At 39.2% G+C, this 14344-nt stretch overlaps 2 protein-coding genes across 2 annotated transcripts in view; both read right to left on the reverse strand.

Annotated features, from left to right (window-relative positions):
- The window catches only part of LOC132842545 (uncharacterized), a 74452-nt gene that overhangs the window by 19243 nt on the left and 40865 nt on the right, over positions 1-14344 (reverse strand). The window lies entirely within an intron of this gene.
- Positions 5297-11924, reverse strand: LOC132842549 (uncharacterized). Its single transcript, XM_060865282.1, has 5 exons — positions 11634-11924; positions 11493-11542; positions 11017-11399; positions 6297-6437; positions 5297-5956 (listed from the first exon to the last, which is right to left on the reverse strand). Exons 1-5 carry the CDS (start codon positions 11636-11638, stop codon positions 5912-5914), a joined length of 624 nt encoding a protein of 207 aa, XP_060721265.1. The 5' UTR covers positions 11639-11924; the 3' UTR covers positions 5297-5911.

Genomic DNA, 14344 nt, shown 5'->3' on the forward strand with positions numbered 1-14344 from the left:
GTATATCGACCAGGCAAGGACATCCCTGTAGCTGACACGCTCTCAAGAAAGTCACTTTTTGACCAGGATATGAGCCTTACTGAAGGCATGGACATTCAGGTGCACACTGTGTACAGCAGCCTTCCTGTCAGTGACTCAAAGCTGGAGGAAATTAGAACTGAAACAGAAAAAGACCCTCAGTTTCAGAAACTAAAGGAAGTCATACAAAACGGCTGGCCTGAGGAAAAGAAAAAATGCCCCATGATCGTGTCAGAATTTTGGAATCACCGCGATGAGCTCTCATACCTGCATGGAATAATCTTCAAAGGTGAAAAGATTATAATGCCCACAAGTCTTCGTCCAGACATGTTATCACGTGTACATGCCAGTCACCTGGGCATTGAGAAATGCAAGCAGAGAGCCCGTGACATCATGTTCTGGCCTGGGATGGGAAAAGAAATAGAGAGCATCATTAGCAAATGTTCAATCTGCCTCACATATCGCCCTTCTAACACCAAAGAGCCCATGATCAGTCACAGAATCCCAGATAGGCCATGGCAAATAGTGGCTACTGATTTGTTTACCTGGAACAATGAGGACTATCTGGTGACAGTTGACTACTACAGCAGGTATTTCGAGCTGGACAGACTTCACAGCACAACTTCTACTGCTGTTATACACAAGCTGAAAGCTGCCTTCGCACGACATGGGATCCCAGAGACTGTCATTTCAGATAACGGCCCTCAGTACAGTTCGGGCGAGTTTGAGTCATTTGTTAAAGCATGGGAATTCACACATACCACCACAAGCCCATACTATCCGCAAAGTAACGGATTGGCAGAGAAATCTGTGCACACTGCCAAAATGTTGCTGGAAAAGGCAAAGGCTGATAAACGTGACCCGTACCTCAGTCTCCTGGAATATCGCAATTGCCCAGTTGATGGTTTTAAGTCCCCGGCTCAGCTGTTAATGAGTCGCCGTCTCCGATCAACCCTTCCCAATACCAATCAGCAACTCCTACCAAAGGTCATCAGCTGTAAGGATGTCAGAGCAAAAAGGCTGCACAAACAACAGCACCAGAAAAGCTATTACGACAGATCAGCTAGACCCTTACCTCAGCTCACGGAAGGACAGGCAGTCAGAGTACAGGAACGAGGGTACTGGAAGCCAGCTACCATCATCAAAGCAGCAAAGGCTGAGAGATCATATCACGTGCGTACGGCTGACGGACAGGAATACCGACGAAACAGACGTCACCTCCTGTGTGCACCAGAACTGCACAGTAGTGACTCTAATCAGGCTTTAGGTGATGCTGATGATATGCCTTGTACAACATCTGGAAATGACATTTCAGATACACCTGGGCACGCAGATGTTTTTTCCAAACCCACCATGTACAAAACCAGATATGGACGACAGATAAAGCCCAGAGATATTCTGGATTTGTGAATGTACAAGGGTGTAGGCGGATCGCTGCCCTTTTCAATTGAAGAATGTACACTGTTCATTATAGTTGTATATATCAATGCTTTCAATATTGTAGCACTGGTAATTGTTACACTAATGTTATTCTGGGTACATGGTAGTTTGTTTTTGTTGTTATTTGAACAGCAATGTTTTGTCATCTAGAAAAAGGGGGATGTAATATTCTCAGGCTTTTGCTAAGAGCCAATCATATGCTGTTATATTAGGCACTGTGTTCCTATTGGCTACGGCAGGTGTCAGTCTTTCTATTTCAGGGAGTTAGGAAGTTTTTAGGTTTACACACTATGGCTACAGGTAGCACCTGCATTCTATGTCATGCAATAACATATAAAATCCTCATCTAGAGACAATACCGTGTGTCGACTCGTTAATATTTGAGAAACAACACAACAGAGAGTAACTTGTATGTGAGAGATGTCACCGGTGGAATAAAGAAACCAGTTCTTTTGCAATCTTGTGTTCCTCTAATTTGTATGATGCCTGAATAATACAACCGTTACACTTTTTTAAGAAATCATCAACTGGTAAGAGGACACAAAAAGACTCTTGTTCGTCGAACTCATTCTATATTTTTTTGCTACCAAAAAGGAGAGATTATTTTTTAACTTGAACTGAAAAGAGTTCAACAACTCTTTGAACTGATTGATTTGATTCACAAACTTTGGCTAACTGAGTCGTTTGTTCCATGTACTCTGTTCAATTGAATCAATTAACGGACTTGTGCATTTTCACCTCATATTGTTCAGTTTAAGAGAGAAAATGATTTGTTTCAAGAAATTCTGAACCATATTTGTTATGGAATGTAATATTTTGTTTAAGGTTACATTATTGTAAATTGTATATTTTATACATTGTATACTGTAAAAAAAAAATCTGTAAATTTACATAGAAATTTAACAGCAAATTGCTGTTATGAAATATCAGTAGATTGCCGTTTTTTGCAGTGCATTGTGGGAAGGCTTGTTCACTTCAGGTTAGTGGTCGAGCAACAACAGTATTTCACTGTTATTTTAACGGTATTATATCATATTTCTTTTTATTTGTGCGACGTGGATTATCACCACGAGGTAGTTTGCACCTTTATCTATGTTTGTCATAACTTTAAAGAATAAATATTACATGGGAATTTTAAATGTTTTAATCAGAGAAGGCAATAGTTATCCCAAAATATATCCGTTGAATATAATGTGTTGCAATTTATTTCTAAAAATAAAGTCATGAAAATATGTGGGTAACGGTTCAATCAAAACAGAGACCGTCCTCATTTCTGGAGCGAAGCAGCGCGGACCTGCGCAACTCTCCCTGTGAGCGACACCACATACCGTCTGAAATCTGCCATCGTGTTGTTAACAGGTAAGAGTTCACTTTTATTCTGCTTATTTGACTAAAAATCTGCAAACTCGGCTCTCAAATTAGATTTTTGTATTATTTTACAATTTAACGGTTGATTACACCATATGTTACTCACTGTTTTATTGGTATTGCTTTCTAAAAAGCATGCGGTAAAGATTCGGTCAAGTCGTTAGCCGTTAGGGGCTTGAAACTTTCCAAAATTGTGATCGGGTAACGTTAACGTTCAAATACAAGAGATATGCTTGTGCCATTTTACCTCAGTTTAACTTTACATTGTCAAGCTCTGTACGTGTACCTGTAGTTGGAAAGACAGGTTTATTTTATGCTAGTTTATAGTGAATGGTTATAGGCTATAATTATGGGCAGATTACTGTGAATGTGTTCATTTAAAAAAATCTAACGTCAAATCATCTTGCACTTTCGTCAGCCATTTTATCTTCTGAGCGCGACTCGAATGCATCAGTAATTTGTTAGATATTGTTCCTGCTGTCCTTTGCATTATGTTTCACTGTCATTTCTGTGGGGAAACATGTGCTACCCCTGCGACTTACGTGAAACACATGAGAGAATACACAGTCATGTCTCAAATTGTGTATTCCGTTGCTGCATACTGTAATCGAACGTTTCAAAAACACGCGGTCTTGAAATCTCATGTGTACAGGCACCATAAAAGATATGTCAGAAACCACAATGTGCACAACAAATTCATTAGAATGTCATGTTGATTTGTGTGGTGCCAAAAGTACTAGTTTACCTGACTTTATTTCTCATGTTAAAAAACACATTAAAGAGGGTCGAAGAGTCACATGTCCTTTTATGCAGTGTGGTAAAACGTTTGCTGTTATATCAACATTTACCTTTCATTTGTCCAGAAAACTTAGACACAAGACAATCAGTCACGACACCTGAAGCCAGCTGCTCGCAGATTCAGGAGGATAATTTTCAGTCTGATACACAGACTGATGAAGGTGAGAACTGTGAGGAACCAGATGTAAGTCCTGAAAATGTTGACGAAACACTGTTTGTAAGGAATCTTGCTCTGCTCTGCAAGCAAAACCATTGCTTCCAGCCTCAGTAATTCAGACAATCATTGAAGATATTCAGTCAATCCAAAAACTCAACTCAAAACTCAAAACAGAGTGAACAACCAAAAGAATCTCCTTTTTTCACTGTGCATCTAGGTGTTCCATTCTGACTCCCATTCTGTGCACTGTATAGACAGTTAGATATTAAATGTTGAAAATATGTATTTTGAGTCAATATTAACAAAAAAGTAAATAAACGGTAAGAAGTATACATTGGATAAGCTATTCTTGTTTTAATATGTACACTGTGGAATATTATTGGGACAATTTTTTTTTGGAGATTTTAATTTCTAATTCTTATCTTTACCAATAGATTTCTGCCACTCCTTCTAACCTTGAGAAGACTGGTAACTTACCTGTGACTCCTCAATTGATTCTGCTTGGTACTGTAAGTATATGAAATGACATGACTTCATGTTCAGTAAACAAGGATCACACTCTAGGCTGGCTGGCACAACTTTTTACCATCCGGAGAAAATCCATCTTTATGTGCCTCATTCTGGCCACTGTATAAAATGTTTGATTAAAGTGTACTTGTGTAAAACAGGAAAATATTTTATTTTATGCCTGAAAGAGTTTGTGATGTTTAGTTCGCATATCATAACATTAGTGGCTTGTTGGCTAAAATATTGAAACTGCAAGGTTTGTTGTCTTGGAAGATATGAATATTATATGATTTTGTCAGGGCTTGCATAATTTTCTCATTGCCTTTTCTCATGCTAGCTCTCCAAGGACAATAGTTTATAACATAATCTGTACACTCCTTTAAGGTCCAAGTGATACTCAAGGACAGTGGATGAAAAGGTGGATGATCAGCTTGGAAGGCAGAATAATTTGCGAGGGAAAAGAGTACAAAAGAAGACCATGACAGTCAATCTGAAAGTGTCGAATAGTATAAAGAATTAATATAATAAAAATTCAAGATATATACAGTTCACAGTGTGTATGTATGTATGTATGTGTGTATGTATGTATGTATGTGTATTTGTCCCCAATGAGCAAGTCTGAGGTCTAATAGCAAGTCTAATAGCATTTGTAATTTAAAATAATTGGGTTGTGATTGTAAATTACAAATATATACCGCTAAATAACATTTGTATGGTGTAGCTAATGTAACCGTATCCTACTGTTAAAGAATAGTTATACACTGTAAAAAAAATTCTGTAAAAACACTAATCTACTGGCAGCTGTGGTGGCCAGCATTGTACTGTTACAGTGGGTTACTGTTATCAAAATTAATAGCAAGATGCTGTTTTGTTAGCAACAGCATACAACTGTTATTTAGCAGTAGGATACTGTTGCTAACAAAACAGCATCTTGCTGTTAATTTTGATAACAGTAACCCACTGTGTTTTAACAGTACAATGCTGGCAACCACAGCTGCCAGTAGATTACTGTTTTTTTACAGAATAAAATGTACGTGTGTGTGTGTGTGTGTGTGACTGAGTTAGCCTTGGAATCAGTTCATCCTGCTGGATGCAGCCTCCTTGTTTCAAGAGATGCATTTTTTGCAGTGTATATATCGTCGCTGTCGGGCGGAAACCTTGTATGTCCAAATTTGGTCAATTTCATATTTTTTCACATATGGATGCTATTGGTCAGTCCCCACGTGGGTCTGTTATTTTTACAAGTTATTAACCAATCTAAAGTCTTGAAAATAGCTTGAGCGCAAATCTCATAACTCCATTGGACACTTCAACTGTCCACCTCTTCCTCACTCCGTGGGAGAGCTTTCTCCTCAAGAAGAGTCGCTACGAATCAACACGTCTTCTGAGGTAAATGTCTTCAAAACACTGGGCTCAAAGAAAAAAAAAATCTTGACCCCCGCTAGTTCTGGTGCTCGTCTGAGGACAGGAATTTAGCGAAAGACAATCCACTGCAACGCGGACTAAACCCTGTGCACTGCAGATAAGGTACAGCGTTTTTTTAATTTCCTGAAAAATAACGGTTTTGGAGATAAGAGGATTCCGCCTGACAGCGACGATATTCTGAAATATTCTGGATCTGTTTTACAGAACAGGAATTGGTTTAGCTCTCCCACCAGAAGAACTCGGCTGTAGAGAAACACAGACACGTATATATAAGAAGCAGTTAGAGTTCATCATCACATACAGTTAAACTGCAGCAGTTAACATTAACTTTATATCTTTATTCTTCTGATTTTAACCTTTTATTTATGCTCTATATCATTTATGTGATTATGGTGATGATGGTGATGATGATGATGATGATAGTGATTATGGTGATGATAGTGATGATAGTGATTATGGTGATGATAGTGATTATGGTGATGATGGTGATTATGATGGTGGTGATGATGATAATGATAGTGATGATGATAATGATGATGATGGAGAGAGCTCGATAACACCACTCAGTTTTAGCATTAGTCACCTCTTCTTGCTTTTTCTCAAAGATGATGTCCAGGTTGGTGAGAAACGAATCCTTCATACTCTCCAGAAACTTCTGCTGCTCCATCAGGTTCTTCTCTCTCACTTCTTTGGATTTCCATATCTTGTCCCAATCTTCTGCTGTCTACAGACAGAGCAACATTTATCAGTGATGTTCTACACAATTTAACATTCATTAACATTCATTATAATAAAGTTTTCACTAATCCCAATATTAATGCACATTTTTGAATGTATAACCTGCTCCTGAGAAGTTACTTCTACTGTTTACTTGCTTTAATACCAAAAAAGTATGATTTACAATTCACTATATTCTTATTATTTGTAATATATATTTATTGATAGAGACTTCAAAGTAGTTATGGACGCCGTTAAGGGTTTCGTCCAATTTCATACATGTAAATTTCATACATGATGACCAAAATTGGAGAAAACAATATATATTTTTTTTTACCTAAATAGAGCGATATTCTTGACATGTATTCAGTTTAGGATTGTTGGATGGATTCTGAAGTAAAAATGATCTACAGTTGAAGCCATCAGATTACATACAACAGCCTTAAGTTAATCGAGATTTTTCTCCAAACTCTTAACAAAACAGATTACAGGCAACAAAGTAAAGTGTAACTTAACTTGAAAAATCTGCTGTCTTTAGCCTCATGCACATAAACATTTAGCCTCATGTTCAGTTTATAAATAAAAAAACCTAAGATGATCAACAGAGTATTAAAAGTGAGAAGAGAAAATCATCTGGGCTTGATGTTAAATTGCACTAATGGTTTTAGGTGAATGACAGCTTACATTTTCCTAAAAACATCCTTAACTTGATTCTTCATAACTCCAGATACTTTATATTAAAAACTAAAAAGTTAGCACAAGATTTTTACATTTACATTTACAGCATTTGGCAGACGCCCTTATCCAGAGCGACGTACATAAGTGCTTAAATCTCTAACATTGAATACATTAATGCTGGCTCACTAAGTTACATACTTAAGATACCATGAGTTTAAAACATTTGTTCAAAGTTACAATGAAAGTGTCAAAGGTGTTTTTTTTTTTGTTTTTTTTTGTTTTTTTTTTTAAAATGCAAAAGATAGTGAAGAAGTGCTAGTTGAAGTGTTTCCTGAATAAGTAGGTCTTCAACCGCCGCTTGAAAATAGCCAGTGACTCAGCTGTCCGGACCTCTAGGGGAAGTTCGTTCCACCACCTTGGTGCCAGTACAGAGAAGAGTCTTGTAGTATACTTGCCTCTTACCCTGAGAGATGGTGGAACCAGTCGAGCAGTGCTGGTAGATCGGAGGGTGCGGGGTGCAGTGCGAGGAGTTATGAGGGCTTTGAGGTAAGAGGGAGCTGGTCCATTTTTGGCTTTGTAGGCCAGCATCAGTGTTTTGAATCTGATGCGTGCAGCTACCGGAAGCCAGTGGAGGGATCGCAGCAGCGGGGTGGTATGCGAGAACTTTGGCAGGTTGAAAACAAGCCGGGCAGCTGCATTTTGGATCATTTGCAGAGGACGGATTGCGTTCATAGGTAGACCTGCCAGCAGTGCATTGCAGTAATCCAGTCTAGAAATGACAAGAGACTGAACAAGTACCTGAGCAGCCTGTGTGGACAGAAATGGTCGAATCCTTCTAATGTTGTAGAGAAGAAACCGACATGAGCGAGTCACATTTGCAACATGGGAGGAAAAGGACAGTTGATTGTCCATGGTTACCCCAAGGTTGCGAGCTGTGGCTGAAGGGGAGATCAGATTGTTGTGCAAGGATATAGCAAGATCATGACCTGGGGATGAATCACCTGGGATGAAGAGCAGCTCAGTTTTGCTAGGATTAAGCTTTAACTGATGAGCAGTCATCCATGATGAAATTTCTGCCAGACATGCAGAGATCCGGTCAGAAGCTGTGGCATCTGCGGGTGGAAAAGAGAAGATAAGTTGTGTATCATCAGCATAGCAGTGGTAAGAGAACCCATGTGAGGAAATAACTTCCCCAAGAGAGTGAGTATACAGGGAGAAAAGAAGAGGACCAAGTACTGAGCCTTGTGGGACGCCAGTGGAGAGTCTGCGTGGAGCAGATGTCACTCCCCTCCATGTTACCTGATATGAGCGTCCTTCCAGGTAGGAAGCGAACCATTCCCAAGCTGATCCGCAAATCCCAAGACTCCTGAGGGTGGCTAAGAGAGTCTTATGTTTGACCGTATCAAACGCTGCTGAAAGGTCAAGGAGGATAAGGACGGATGAGAGATTGGCTGATCTAGCAGCATGTAGTTTCTCAGAGACATCTAAAAGGGCTGTCTCTGTGGAATGAGCTGCTTTAAAGCCAGACTGGTTGGGGTCTTGGAGGTTGTTCTGTGAGAGATAGACAGACAGTCAGAAGGAAGTCTTGGCAGGTCACATCTGAGGAGAACTTGGCCATGAGTGTTCGGTAAGAATCAAGATCTGCATCAAGTTGTGATTTCTTCCACTTTCTCTCTGATGATCTTAGCTCTCTTCGATTGTTGCGCAGCACATCTGAAAGCCAAGGAGCAGAACAAGAAGTTTTCTTGGGTTTAGTGGACATAGGGCAGAGGAAGTCCATAGTTGAGGAAAGAGATGAGAGGAAAGTATCTGTGGCCGAGTCCAAAGGCAGTGAGGAAAAAGACTCAGGATCAGGAAGGGAAGAAAGAGTGCCAGAAGCTACAGAAGAAGGGGAGACAGAGTAAAGGTTGCGGCGGGTAAGAGCGAAGGGGTGAGAGGTAGTTTTAGGTAGGGTAGGGAGAGTGATGGTAAAGGATACCAGGTGATGATCAGAGACGTGTAGTGGGGTAGCAGTCACGTCTGTAGCTGGAGAAGGACGGGTGAAAACCAGGTCCAGCACATTACCTCCTTTGTGTGTGGGGATGTAGCTGTTGAGTGTGAGTGTGAATGAGTCGAGAAGAGACAGGAGGGAAGAAGAATGTAGCTTGTCAGAGGGGAGGTTGAAGTCACCAAGCACTGTCAGGGGGGAGCTATCAGAAGGGAAAGCACTAAGCAGTGTGTCCATTTCTTCCAGGAAGTCACCTAGGGGACCAGGAGGGCGGTAAACAACAATGATAACAAGGTTAATTGGAGAGGTAACTGAAATGGCATGGAATTCAAAAGAGGAGATGGTTAAATGAGACAAGAGGAGAGGTGTAAAGCACCATTTCTTTGACAGCAATAAACCTGTACCACCACCCCTGCCTGTTTCTCGTGGTGAGTGAGAGAAAGCATAGGCAGAGGATAAAGCAGCTGGTGTAGCAGTGTTCTGTGGGGATATCCAGGTCTCTGTTAGCGCAAGAAAATCAAAGGAGTAATGGGAAGTTAAAGCAGAGATAAAATCAGCTTTTTTCACAGCAGACTGGCAATTCCAGAGCCCACCTACCACCACTGTTTGAGACTTACACAACAGAGGAGGGTAGATGAGGTTACTGGGATTGTGACCTCTGCTCTGTGGACGAGAGTGTCTGCGAGTGTAGGAATTGAGTACAGAGATGGGTTTAAGGCACATATTTGCAGTCAAGAGTGAGAATTAAGGTATGGTAGAATATAGCAAAACAGTATTAGACACAAAGTTTACAATGAGAGAGAGAGAGAGAGAGAGAGAGACTTACAAACCTTCAATTTAAATAGGTAAGCCCTGCCCCCAATTCACACCTTAAGGTAGACTGAAACTACTCCTGATTAATCAGCTGAGAGAACAACAAGGACCAACACTATAAAAATCAACAATGGTATAGAATATAACAATTCAAATCACACTACTCTAGAACAAAGTGAGTTAAGCAGATAGTATACAAAAGTCAGGAACCTACTTTACCAGAAGACAATATATTCAAATGAAGAGAGTTAAAGCACACTGAAGAGTAGGCTGGTTCACCTTCAATTTAAATAGGTAAGCCCTGCCCCCAATTCACACCTTAAGGTAGACTGAAACTACTCCTGATTAATCAGCTGAGAGAACAACAAGGACCAACACTATAAAAATCAACAATGGTATAGAATATAACAATTCAAATCACACTACTCTAGAACAAAGTGAGTTAAGCAGATAGTATACAAAAGTCAGGAACCTACTTTACCAGAAGACAATATATTCAAATGAAGAGAGTTAAAGCACACTGAAGAGTAGGCTCGTTCACCTTCAATTTAAATAGGTAAGCCCTGCCCCCAATTCACACCTTAAGGTAGACTGAAACTACTCCTGATTAATCAGCTGAGAGAACAACAAGGACCAACACTATAAAAATCAACAATGGTATAGAATATAACAATTCAAATCACACTACTCTAGAACAAAGTGAGTTAAGCAGATAGTATACAAAAGTCAGGAACCTACTTTACCAGAAGACAATATATTCAAATGAAGAGAGTTAAAGCACACTGAAGAGTAGGCTGGTTCACCTTCAATTTAAATAGGTAAGCCCTGCCCCCAATTCACACCTTAAGGTAGACTGAAACTACTCCTGATTAATCAGCTGAGAGAACAACAAGGACCAACACTATAAAAATCAACAATGGTATAGAATATAACAATTCAAATCACACTACTCTAGAACAAAGTGAGTTAAGCAGATAGTATACAAAAGTCAGGAACCTACTTTACCAGAAGACAATATATTCAAATGAAGAGAGTTAAAGCACACATTTTGAGCATACTGATTTTGAATCAGTAAATTATTTTGAATTTAATGTAAACACAAACTTACCATGTCCTCAAAGCTTTGACCATGGTAGTAACTTTTAATTCCTGGTAACTTGAAACCATGTACAAATAGTTCTTTCAGGTTGTTATTGATGTGATACAGTGTGTTATCGTTATAAGCAAACACCTTTCCATCCTCACATACCATCAGCACCAGACCATCATTGGGCAGGTGACCAGAGAACTTCTCAACAACACCAATGACCTCCATGTACATGTGATCTGGGAGGTAGAACTTCTCCCACTCCTCTTTCATCTTAGGTTCATCTTTATATGCTGTTACTGCCAAAGATCCCACCTTCACACTGTATTTTTTCAGTTGAATCGATGACTGGCTGTGTTTTAAAGCAACATTTCTGATCTTCTGGATATAAGTCTCTGACCCATCTAAAGAAGCAAACGATCAAAATCACACATCAGAACGTTCACCCTTATTTATAAAGAGTTATACAGAGTTATAACGAGTTTATAAACCTTTACCTTTGCTGAGATCAGGAAGAAGGAAGTCCTTCATAATTTGATCTTGGTCACTTCATGAGCAGAGGGAAATACATATTGTCCTTTATTATTGTTATTATTGTAAATAAAGTGTCACATACAGAAGACAGAAGACCTGCTCACCTCATTCTGTGTAGTCGGTCTGTTGGTCACATGAAGATACTGACAACAAAAACACATCTGACTCCGGAAGACGAGACAGAGACCCGCGCATGCGCACAAACAGCCAAGGGATGAGTTTCGGTTTCAGGTTTGTTTAAAGAGAAATGTCCCAGAAAAAATGTCGGTTTTGTTCCTAAATAACATCGATGCTTTATTTGTTAATCAGTACATCAAATAAAATGTGGTGTGTGTGTGTGTGTGTGTGTGTGTGTGTGTGTGTGTGTGTGTGTGTGTGAGTGTGTGAGAGAGAGATTATTTGACGCGATTTTAGGGCCTTTTTACACCCGGTCACTTCATGTGTTGTCTCTGATCCGATATCTATCTGATTTGTTAAAACTGTTCCATTTACATTAGACCACATAAACGCGTCTCGGCGAATCAGATATCGACCCGATCTTTCTACTCCCGCCCAAAATGCTAATATATTTGACCTCATTTCCGGGGTAACTGAAATGGAACACACTTTGGTGTGTGTGGTTTTCAGAAAGAAGACGAAAAAACTCGTTACTACGTTTATGCTACAAAAAACAGGGTTTACATTTATTTGTTTCTGGCACGATGCACGACTCGTGAGTCACCTGCGAGTGACGTACTTCCGTTTGGGAGGAGTTTAGCGATGACGTATGTGGCTTGAACAACCACATTCATTTACACTTGTCCAGTTTCATCTGAAACATGTCCCAGACCACCTCCTGAAGGGGTTTGTACCGTCGGATTTATATCAGTCTCCAAAACGTTTCAGAGGGCATTTAGACCTGGTCTTTTTACCGTCGGATAGATATCTGATCACAGAAAACACAGGAAGTGACCAGGTGTAAAAAGCCCCTTTATCTCCCTGGAATTCTCCTATGGAGAGGTAACTTAAACTGCATGGATCTTAAAAGATTAAAGGTTAATGAGACAAGGTAAGACAGTAGACCTGCACCACCACCCTGTCTGTTTTTTAGTGGTGATTGAGAGAGACAGAGGATAGAGCAGCTGGTGCAGGACCGGCCCTGGCCAATTTGCTGCCCTAGGCAAGATTTCACCTGGTGCCCCTGGAATCACAGACAATTGTGTTCCGATCATTTTGTTCATAAACTTACACAGAAACAAACTGCACAGCTTTGTCCTGTTTTTCTTTATTTTGAAAATATTTTGGAAACACACACAAACTATATAAAAAAACTATATTACAGAGACCTTGCTTTCCTTGCCTTTCTTACAGCATATGTAACATTCCAAAAATTATAAATAAGAGCATTGCACAAAAAATAAATAACTATACACAAACTTGAATGCACTATATGCAAACGCTATAGCAAATGTTCTACAGCCTTACTCGCCTTGCCTTTCTAGCAGCAAAGTCATCTATGATATCATCATAAGACAGCTGTTGTGAGACCACATGATTTATGCTAATGACTGAAAGTCCACTGAGACGTTCTTGAGCCATTGTAGATCTCAGGTAGTTTTTAATCAGTTTGAGCTTATCATCCTTTCAGCAGCAGCGACTGTCACAGGTAGAGTGGCAGAGATTCTGAAACTATAAAAATATGGCAGCACCTAAACCACATTATAGCTTAAACACACAAACTGCAAGAATAATAACATCTGGTATTCATACCCAAAACTCTTTTCATTCAGCACTTCTATAGCATATAGTAGTTACATTTTCAAAATTAATTTTGAAAGTGTTTCTTTTTCTATATATGGCATGGCAGCAATTTCCTACTAACTACACTTCATGACATGTTATAACCATGAAACAGAGGAGAAACATAAATCCTTTGTTTAAATAGAATTTTAATGTTGCTATTTTTAATAAACCCATATATATATATATATATACATTTTATGTAGAACTCATTTTAAATAAAGATTTACGTTTATATAGCAACATTTATTAAGAATTTAGTTATTTCAAAGTTTGAAAATGACCCTAAAATGCCCAAGAACAAAAAAGGACAGATTGCTAATGCACTGCAAGCAGTTCTTGCATCGTACAGAGTCACTAGAAAGACTTTAAATGCATTAAAGGCTGAAAATGAGCAACTGCAATCTAGACTAGATGATGGGATAATCTCTAAACGATATTAACAGACTAGTGAGATAATCTGGAAAGAAGAAAAGATTAGGATGCAGAATGAAATTGTACACCTTAGAACTAACAACAGCATGCTTAGTTCATGTGTGGAAACATTGTTCAAAGATTTAGAGGAAGTAAAGGTTGCTTGTCAATTCCTGATAAAAAATGGCACAACTGAAATTAGCAGCAGTAAGACATCTGTATGTGGCATGTGGAGTAATCAGGGTCCTGAAATGTTAGACAGTGATGAGAACTCAGAAAGAGATTCTCATTCAGTCAGGAGTCAATACTCTGACTACAGTTAAGTTCCCCATGGCTCCATTTCACTTGACAACTAAGGAAGGAGCAGAGGAACCAATGACCTCTACTATGGTCAGAGGATTTAATCCCAATGAGCTAGAAGCTGTGATTAAAAGCATGGGTAAATTTGATCCTTTCAAACAAGATCCATTAGATTTTCTTAAAGTTCTGGAGCAATATGCAGACATTTACAAATTTACAGATGGTGATGCATGTGTGCTGTTAACTGTGTGTTTGCCTGACACTTTGTCTGGAGCGTTAAATCAGAAAGTCAAAACTAAATCTGCCAATAAGTTAGAGAGGA

This window comes from Tachysurus vachellii, chromosome 3 (assembly GCF_030014155.1).
Source record: "Tachysurus vachellii isolate PV-2020 chromosome 3, HZAU_Pvac_v1, whole genome shotgun sequence".
In the NCBI taxonomy this organism is placed as follows: domain Eukaryota; kingdom Metazoa; phylum Chordata; class Actinopteri; order Siluriformes; family Bagridae; genus Tachysurus; species Tachysurus vachellii.

What these genes read in the sequence shown, in the direction of transcription:
- LOC132842549 (XM_060865282.1), bottom strand. An exon ending in TCTTCCTGATCTCAGCAAAG is followed by an intron (nt 11,400 to 11,492) that starts GTAAAGGTTTAT and finishes TTGCTTCTTTAG; the next exon opens with ATGGGTCAGAGACTTATATC. An exon ending in GTCAAAGCTTTGAGGACATG is followed by an intron (nt 6,438 to 11,016) that starts GTAAGTTTGTGT and finishes CTCTGTCTGTAG; the next exon opens with ACAGCAGAAGATTGGGACAA.